Here is a 9,321-nt window from a genome sequence, read left to right as displayed (position 1 = left end):
TTGAAAACATGGATGCTTAGTTGGATGATTAAATTAGGAGCTGAGCTTTGCTGAAATGCTGACTCTAATTGGGCCCTTTTAAAAGTATCTTGGCCACCTATGACCTTGAGAACGTCATTTCTTTGCTCTGTGCCTCGGCTTCCTCCACTTGAAAAATGGGGATAAAGATACCATTTTGCCGAAGCCAAGTGCTTGGCGAGCTCTGGGATGAAAGACACGGTAGGGAAGCAAGGGACTGTCGCCATCGCTGCCCTCCTCCCCACAGAAAAAAAAATACGATTCGCTGATAGGTTGTAAATAAATATATTTTAATAATTTTTTTTTACCCATTCCAGTTCAATCTTTTATACAATTATTTATAAAACAGTAGTAAAATTTTTTAATCAAAACACAGTGCATTAAAAAAAAAAAACAAAAAACCAACAACAAAAACCTAAAAGATTTAAAAAAAAAAACAAAAAACCATGACTATTTTACCTCACAGCATGGAAAACACCCTGCCGCTCACGCAGGCGGAAGCAGGGGGTCCTGGCGTGGGATATCCCACGCCTGATAGCCATGGGCTGCGTGCAGCATGGGCTGCATGGGGCAGGCACTGGCTCTGCGTCGCATACAGCACGCACTGCAATGCACAGTCAATCAAGCACACTGCGCCACGGTATACATTGCTGATTAGGGCACTTCAAGAAGTCTCTCTGGATAAGATGCTCCAAAGGGACAAGTCATTTTAGGTGCCCAACTGAAGGCACTTTAAAAAGAGGCCTGATTTTCAGAGGATGGTTGCCCAGCGCTGTCTGAAAATCTAGTTCCTTTCAGGTGTCCATCTTCGGACACCCAAAAATCACAACTTCACATGTTTTTTCTGAGACCGCTGGGCTCATCAGCCCAGAAATCCTAAGATGTCACACATTCTCATCCCAGCTTTGACATGACCGGAGACACCGCTGGGAAAAATCTCGCGTGGGATCACATCCCTTCCTGTCCCAGCCAATGACAGGAAGGCTCCAGGTAAACGTAACGGTTTCGGATCTCAAGGGGGGAAAAAAAAAAAGGCTGACGGTTCACGCTGACGTGCTGGAGAGCCCCATTTGTGCCCATGCCTAGCATATACCACGTCCCGTGGCCGCTCAAGCACACGGCCTAATGCACACTATATACTGTATCCTGGGTGTACTGAAGCATGCTGCATATAGTGCACGGTTACAAACACAGAAAGAGCTTTGGATTCAAATTGGGCAGTCTCTGCAAGGCTAAGCCCTCACGGGAAGGTCGGAGCTGCAAACCACGCTGCGCCTACCTACGTAGGCTCCTCAGCCAGCTGGCCACGCTACCATCAGCATATCCTGGAACCTGGCTCTCACCCCACGGGGCATGGCTCCACCAACCCCTGCTGCTATCACTCCTTGGTAATACTTCCCCAGGCCTTCCCAGACTCCCTCGTCACTACCTGTCGGAGCCTTCCAGCCACATCGATGCCACGCTGCGAGTCCAGCGTCTGCTGGACCTCAGCTGTCATCCACAGGGCTCTGCGAACATACAGGGCATCAAAAGCACATACCACGTGCCTCTCATGATCCTTGGGCCTGCTGCACAGGATGCCTTATGCTCACCCACAATTTCAAGGGAGTACAGCAGCATGGTACACCAAGGCAGTACAACTACACGGACACTTGTAGCATCCATGGGGTCTGTGGTAGCTGCTCTGGAGAAAACCCGCTGCACATCCATGGACGCTTAGGGTACACCTCCATGGCACTGTGCCGTGCCAAGATACCCAAGCTAGCTCTGAAGGAGGACCTTGCTGAAAAACAGGGTATAACGGGTTGAGCGGGGCAGCCGGCTAAAGCAGCAGTGCTGCTTCTGGTATTTCAGCTAGCGGCTTCGGAAGTAGCTTGGTACCTGCATGGTGCTGCCTTGTTGCCCCCGCGCTAAGTCAACAGAGCTCTGCAGTCCTGCTCCGAAGAACTATTCACAGGCACGCAGGAATGGCACATAAGGGAAGCCAAAGTGTTGGTGTAGTACAGATATGACTGCAGTCTGCCACCACTTCCAGACACCTGCCCACAGGCCTGTCTCACTTAAAGACCAACCAAAAACCCTGCCTCCTTGCCAAAACCTCTGCACTTCAACCAGCAATGTGTGCAAGAAAAGCCCCCTGCTATCTCCCCGTCACAACAATAGTTAGTCCTTCTCCCTCCTGCTAAACCACTAATGTGTGAGCAAGGCAACATAAATGAGGGACTTTCCTCTTGCTTGTGCTGGCTCTCCTGACTGTCAGGGCTGGGGACTGCCCCTCTCAGGAAATGAAAATGCTGCTCACTCTCTCTTCCTCCTTCACCCTCTCACCTGTCTCTATCACCACATGCAAACTTGACTTCCTACTGGCACGTCTCACTGCAACCTAAGCAGGTGCCCATCCACTTGTGACCACCTCCCTGCCCACACAGACCTGGGCGCCTTGTAGTCACATTTCCCCCCAGGTCCTTGTTCTCCCACTGATAGCAAGCTCTTTCTTAGTGGGCCGGGAGGCTGAGTTCTCCCTTATGACTCTATATCCTGATCACACCATTGTGGGCGCAGGGGTCCCATCCAGGTTTGGAGCTAGAGGTGGAGAATAAAATACAACCATTGATCCAAATGCCCCTGAACTTCAGACTCTTCAGCTTGACCTCATTGCTATGAACTGCAATATTCTCCAGGAACAAATCTAAAATGCTACAGCTTGCTGGAGCCTTGCTGCCACGTGTGGGGCAATTACTGGAGTAAAAAGTAGCAATATTATTACAAAGGGATTCCCCATTTCCCCCGTGCCCTTCAGACTCTTGGGACCGAACACTGCAATTGCAGCGCTTTGTTTTTAATAAAGCGTTCCCCCTGCCTTCTCCACTCCACCCCAATTCCTTTCGCGAGTGCGCTGTTGTCACAGTCTGGAGGAAACAGAATACCCTTCAGCGACTTAACCGTGCAAAGACACTCCCTGGTGGCTTCACTCGCCATCAGGCCAAATGAACAACCTTGGGAGGGAAGGGGAAGGGGGAAGAGGAAATTGCTCTTAGATACCCAAGGCAGAAAGCTGTGGCTAAGATTTTGGCAACTGTTACAACCATAAAATCATCTTCCCAACGAGGAACCACGTGAGATTTGAACACCACGTTCTAGCTTCTCCCACGTCACTCATGCCATCGCTGAGTTTCCGATAGCTGCCCAAGGACACAGCAAAAGAGAGGTCCTGTTTCCTCCACAGTCAGCCTGGTGGGCAAGAGCTAAGAAAAGGGAAAGGGCTTGTGATGCATCAGACCCGCGTTCTAGGAGCATGAACAAATCCACCTACGGACTAAAGAGCAAAAACTGCATTGATTAAAATCCCCACCGTCTTCCCTAACCGTCCCTCAAGCCTGCTCCACCCCGGCTGCCTTTGCTAGGGCATAACAGTTTTATCACAGGGACATTTCACCAGAGGGTGTTGCGATCCAGGGCACCTGGCTTTTTCCAAGCATCAGTGGCATCAATAGGCCTCTTGGGTCAGAACATCCCAGAGGTCCATTACTCAGGCAAAAATCTACCACTGGCTTCTCTGAGCAGTTTGCCTGAATAATGGACAAGAAAAGGCAACAAAGGAGGGCACTCCAAGCCTTTCAGGATGTGGCCCACTGACTTCGACAAGCCTTTCAGCTGAAGAAGGGGTCTAGGTGTACACTGAGGGCAACCGATCTGGTTATTTAGAAGTTAGGAGTTTCCTTCTAGCTTGCTAGGTGTTGGCGACAGTTTAACGGGAGCGAGATTCTTGCCCAAAACCAAGGGGTTTCAGTGCACAGGGGTGAAGGCAAAAGCTTGTTTGCATTTTTGGTTCATCATGAAGGTTTGCACACCCATCCCCACCCCCCAACCCACCCATGCCATCCTCCCACTCCTCCAAGTTTTAGTTCACATGAAACCCAAAATCTTAAAGTGACATTTGAGAGTGCCGGCTAAATTAGGCATTACTGAATGCCAGATGGTGGGCACCCACCGGTGCTGGTGCAGAACCAAAGGCCAGGGTCAGACAACTTCAGCAATTTCTCATTGTAAATCAGGCACGTTGGTGGCTTCGACCAAACGGCGCTTTGAGATTTAGGGGTTCATTGGAGATAGGGCCAGCACAGCAGTACCTTGGCAGTCATCACAGGTATGTTCCCAAAGTCAGGGCTCCCAACTTTGAAAATGCACCCCCCACCCTCCCCAGCGACCACTAGAGAATTTGCTCAGATCAGTCCCCTCCTCTCCCTCCCAATTTCTTACCCAATACACCTTGAGAAATGGTGACCAAGAGCACCATGCCCTCCCCTCAGATGTACCAGGCATCCCTGCTTGGGAAGGGAAGAGGAATCCCAACGTGGGACGGCGCCACGAGGCAGCCATTGCCAGCAGCAGCAGCAGGGAACAGCATTCAGGGCTTGGGAAGACTTTGAGGGGGCACAGGTTCCTGTGCCGAAGCCTGGATGGATGCACAATCACAGAGGGAAGCTCTGAGCATCAAAGCCCCCCTGTTCTCTTCAGAGGGACTCCTCACACTGGTTTCCAGCCTCCACCCCTTGCAGGGTGCGAGGGTTGCAGGGAGTTTAGCTGAAAAGCAAGGCAGCTGAGGATCTGCTCTCTGGAGCGGTGCTGTCAATCTGCATTCAACACTGTAATGCCACAGCAAGCCAAGGAGGTCTGCTCAGTCAATGGCACGTTGGCAAGATGTAAGTATAGCAACTAAGGTCTTGATCTCCCAACAAACTTTTCAGCTGCTACCACCCTTGCACTGAGAGGTGTAGACTCAAGTGCTGATCAGGGCCCTCCTGGGTGAGGATGTGTCTTCACTCCTAGTCCTTTGCCCCAGTGTCTGAGTGGCTCCTCGTCACAGCATGTCTGTATCCTCCATGCTGAAGCTGCTCCTGCGACTGCTGGTCTTGGAGGCCTCGGGAGACATGGCAGAGAACAAAGGGTCAGAAGCCAGGGGCAGCATGGTGTCCTCCATCAGCATCAAGTCCAGCTCTTTCTTGGATAGAGAAGGGAAGGAGACGTTGTGGCCAGAGTCCAGCTGGTCATGGAACCCGCCGGGGCCATCGTCAAAGCTCAGGCTTTGGGTAAAGTCCAGCTGATGGTAAGGAGACTGAGGGGGTGGCGGGAGGGATGGCTGTGGCTGTGTCTCCTGGTCAGGATGCAGCTGATGCTGCTGAGGCTCTGTCGACCCATCCTCTCCTCTGCCGACCTCTTGCTTCACAACTTGCTGAGCCAGTTCTGCCACATTCACCCCAGAGGGCGAGGAGGTTGGCAGCCCATGGATGCGAGCCTGCATCTCCAGCTCCTGTGGGGCAGAGCATGCAAGCCAGGAATCCTTATTTGAGGCAGCAGAGACATAAACCGAATGGGAGGGAGCTGAAACTCCTACACTAGTGCTCTGTGGGGAGCCCCTGCAGCCAACCTGACATGGCAAAGCCACCCAAAACAAAGGGCAAGGGACACCGGCGTTGCAGCAAGTAGCCGCCCTGGGGACCAAGCTAGTGACAGGGCAAGGCAGGGAGGTAAAGACTGCAGGGGATGCAGAGGGAGGTGTAAGGAGAGGTTGAGAAAGGCAAAGGCGCGGAGTGGCAGGAAACCACACAGATAAAAGGCCAGACAGAGAGAGCCTCACAGGAAAAGAAATAGAGGAAGAAACTGGTGCAAAAACCATGTCACTGCCAATGTTGAGCTCTAAGAGGCTTCCCTCTCTGTCAGCGCTGTTATTTCATAAACCCAAACTACACACTGGGCACAAATCCAGGGAGAAGTTAAGGCAAACACGGCTGGCTGCAGGGCTCTGGGCTTTACTGCCAGCTGACTGAGGTTGCCTGCCAAAGCCAGACAGAGGATCCCCCATCCAAGAGGCACCGGGCACACACAAAGCCACAGGTTAGGCTCGTCCAGCCAGAAGGCCTCGCTAGACTCCTGAATCCATAGTTACACCCCTGAGATGTCTCTAAGGGGCCCAGATATGAGCTCAGAGCCTACCATAAGGAAACCCAGCATGAAAATGCTCTGTTGGTCCAAAGGATCCTGCTCACAGCCAAGGCAGCTAATTATAGAGGGAGCCTTGCCCCCCCAGGGCACACCCTGGGCTGCACGTATCCTTTGTGGCACATATGACATCACCCATGACAGCTCATTATTCCAGTTCCTGCAAGATGTGCCAACTCCTGATGAGCCCTAGGCAACTGGCTGACCGTGGTCACCATGCTCACAGAACCAGCCCTACTGACGTCAATGGCGACCCCTCATGTGAGTAGGATCATAAAAGTAGGGCTGGAAGGGACCTCACAAAGTCATTTAGTCCAGCTCTCTGCTCAAGACAGCATCATCCCTGACAACCCATCCCAACCTGCTTTTGAAAGTTTCCAAGGATGGAGATTTCACAACTTCTCCAGGTAACCTGTTCCAATGCTGGACTACCCTTATGGCCAAAAAGTTCTTAGTCGCCAACCTAAATTTCCCCTACTGCAACTTGAGGCTGTTGCTGCTAGTCCTATCTCCTGCGGCTCACCTCCATCTTTGTAATCACATCCTTCAGGTATTTACAGACTCTTATCACCCCCCATGGGTGTTCCTCCTGGGCCAGCTCCGACCCTTTAAGAAAAAAAAACCCAACCCCACCCTAGACTCACTAAACCTGCCAGCAGTTCCTCACTGCCCCCCATTACCCCACGCCATGTGGGGGGCTCTGCACCTGGCTAGTTTTGATGAGGGCAGGTGGGGACCTACCTGGATGCGAAGCAAGAGCTGCTTATTCAACATCTCCAGGCGCCGAGAGTGATTCTCCAGATCCCGTGACTTCTGCAAGTCCTTCTGCATCCTCTTGATGTAGTCAACAGAGGCCTTCAAGATGGTCCCTTTGTTCCAGCGTACATCCCTGGGGTGTAGCAAGAAGAAGATGTGACAGCCTGCACCTCCCAGCCAGCCTCAAATGTCTCCTGAAGAGACCTGCTCTAGTGCAAAGCCGCCTGCAAGTTTAATGACCTGAATTATCATTGGGATGCCAACACTGCACCAGGTGCCTGCCCAAGGCACTGGCAGAACGGCCAAAGGAGTCTGTGTGAAACAGACTCTGCCCAGTCACAAGGGTAACCTGCTGTTACCAGGAAGTTGAGCAGGATGTCTAGTCCATCCTGCGGCCAGGACACGACTGCTCTCCCAATGAATTCTCAAGTACTTTGCATGATCACATTTGAAATGTCCTAAATATTCATCTTTTCCCTGGGATAAATGCTCCTCAGGACAATCTTCTCCCCACTGGCAGACTTCAATCTTGCACTGAGTCCCAGAGAGGCCATATGGGTTCCCACCCTGCAACATATTCCTGACAACATTACACTGGTGCAAAAGGTCAAACTGCTAACTGACACCCTTACACCGATCCACAAAGTGGGTGTAGAACAAAGCCAAATTTCATCCCCCCCAGCCTTAACACCTGGCTTCTCCACCTGGGACAATGCTTATTCATTCCTCTGCTGTGCACCCGTCAAATATTTGTGAGGCAGCCCAGAAATGAGGAAACTGTCGCTTTTTGCAGTACTTACAGGTCATTGGCTTTGGGGATCAGCATGCCAAGTTCTTTAATGCGATCGTTGATGTTAAACCTTCGCCTTCTCTCAACTAAAAGGAAGGAAAGAGATAAGAGAGATGGACACTGGTTAAGGTTTGGGAATGTGGGACCAGCTACAGAGAAAGGCCCCAAGGCTCTGAGTTTGCTCATTGTTTCAGTCCCCATTGACCCAGCCTGCTTCAGGTTAATGGCATGAATTCCCCATTCCTAAGAGACAGTCTTCTGCCTTGTACATCTCAGCAGGCCTTGGATGAAAGGACTAGCAGGAGCTGACTTATTTGCATCATCCAGCCATGCTGATGGGCCAGCCCTGGAGTTAGTTCACACAGGATTGATTCCATAAACCCAGGGCGGTTGGGAATGAATGTCCAAAATATATGAGGAGGTTTTCAGTAGCACAGAAATGGCTTTGATTCTAGGATGGGTTGCAGGTGGTTCAAACAGGTGTTGGGGAAAATAGATTGTAGGGCTACCACTGATGGGAGACAGGTGGTTCAGAGCACTGGCTGATACAGGAGGGTCTAGGTAAGACCAAGGAGAGTTAAGAGAAACCCCAGAGAAGAAGAACTAAGCACGTTTCAAACAGGGAATTAAATATTTAAACAAACAGAATATCCTGTCCAATTAGAAAGGGTGCAGATGTATAAGGGATACAAACCTTCGTGATTCAGGGCTCTAGCTAACTTCTAATGGACACTGGTCACGAAGGAACATCCCCTGAGGACAGGGAATCCCATTATAATCCAGAATGGACTGTATCATCTGACTCAGCTTGGAAGCTCTCTGGGTCTGGAAACACCGCATTGTTCTGGGATCCTGGGTCCATGACCAAAGGCCTCTAGACACTACCACAAGACCAAATAAGTAGCGGTAATAGTAATAATAATGTTTCTTTTGCATTCTTCTGAAATATCTAGCGTTGGGGATTGTCAGAGTCAGGATTTTGGATTAAATGGAGCCAGGCTCTGATAAGCCACATGGATCTCTCTTTCGCCAGGCTGAGACTGCATGGGTTTGGGAGCTCTGAGGTAGAAACTGTTGTTCAAAGAGATGAAGAGCATAAAGGTCATTAGGAAAAGAATGGTCTGATGAGAATGAGAGAGGGAGACGCAGACCCGCAGCGGGAAGGAACCAGCCACTTACTCAGGTTGTGATTGTCCTTCTTCTGACGCTCTTTAGCCAGGGCACGGCTCTCGGCATCTGTAACAGAGACCCAACAAGTCATGGTAAACGGCCCCCATCTGTGATGGAGCCATGTGTCCAAGACACACTGTACGGGTAACACACAGCCCCCAAGGGCCTAACCCTGAGCCCTCTGGGCTGCATTCTGCCATTGCCCACACGGCACCAGGGTCAAAGCAGGATCCGGCCCTGCCCAAGGCACTGGCAGCATGAGAGTCCTCAGACGTACCTGTCATTTCTCTCTTCTGAGTGAGGTTGGCAGGGCAGGAGCTGCTGGTGACGCCCACCAGAGAGGCCGTCACCTGGGGGTCACCACTAAACACATTCATGTGACTGCTGGACATGGGCAGCTGAAAAACAAGGGGACATGTGACTCGGTCAATTCTGGTCCATGTGGAACAGGAGGAGGAGGAGGAGGAGGGGGAGGGAAGCTTGCAAGTTGGATCAGGACAGTTAGACTCTAGATCACAAGGGCAATGCAGACCAGTAGGTTGAAGGTACCACTGGAGGGGCTAGCAGCTCCCGGGGTCTCTTCCCGG

The 9,321-nt window shown here is 51.3% G+C and overlaps 2 protein-coding genes across 2 annotated transcripts in view; both read right to left on the bottom strand.

Moving 5' to 3' along the window:
• Window positions 1-287: 287 nt before the first annotated feature.
• Window positions 288-9,321, bottom strand: part of TFEB (transcription factor EB) — an 18,100-nt gene continuing 9,066 nt past the window's right edge. Inside the window, exon 9 of the mRNA XM_019546662.1 lies at window positions 288-3,327. The gene's annotated coding sequence lies outside the window, so the exon portion shown is untranslated. The remainder of the gene's footprint in view (window positions 3,328-9,321) is intronic.
• LOC109317783 (transcription factor EB-like) lies at window positions 3,719-9,308 on the bottom strand. Its single transcript, XM_019546663.1, has 5 exons — window positions 9,012-9,308; window positions 8,744-8,800; window positions 7,575-7,650; window positions 6,760-6,907; window positions 3,719-5,329 (listed from the first exon to the last, which is right to left on the bottom strand). The coding sequence occupies exons 1-5, from the start codon at window positions 9,124-9,126 to the stop codon at window positions 4,880-4,882; spliced, it is 846 nt and encodes a 281-aa protein (XP_019402208.1). The 5' UTR covers window positions 9,127-9,308; the 3' UTR covers window positions 3,719-4,879.

Source organism: Crocodylus porosus, unplaced genomic scaffold (assembly GCF_001723895.1).
Source record: "Crocodylus porosus isolate Cpor-Errol unplaced genomic scaffold, CroPor_comp1, whole genome shotgun sequence".
In the NCBI taxonomy this organism is placed as follows: Eukaryota; Metazoa; Chordata; order Crocodylia; family Crocodylidae; genus Crocodylus; species Crocodylus porosus.
The sequence above is the reverse complement of the archived record's forward strand: the minus strand, read 5'-3'. Positions and strand labels throughout refer to the sequence as shown.

Coding starts and splice junctions, on each gene's coding strand:
- LOC109317783 (XM_019546663.1), bottom strand. CDS start 9,126: ATGTCCAGCAGTCACATGAATGTGTTTAGTGGTGACCCCCAGGTGACG. Junction 8,801..9,011: donor TCAGAAGAGAGAAATGACAG/GTACGTCTGAGG, acceptor TCTCTGTTACAG/ATGCCGAGAGCCGTGCCCTG. Junction 5,330..6,759: donor AGCTCTTGCTTCGCATCCAG/GTAGGTCCCCAC, acceptor TCTGCCCCACAG/GAGCTGGAGATGCAGGCTCG.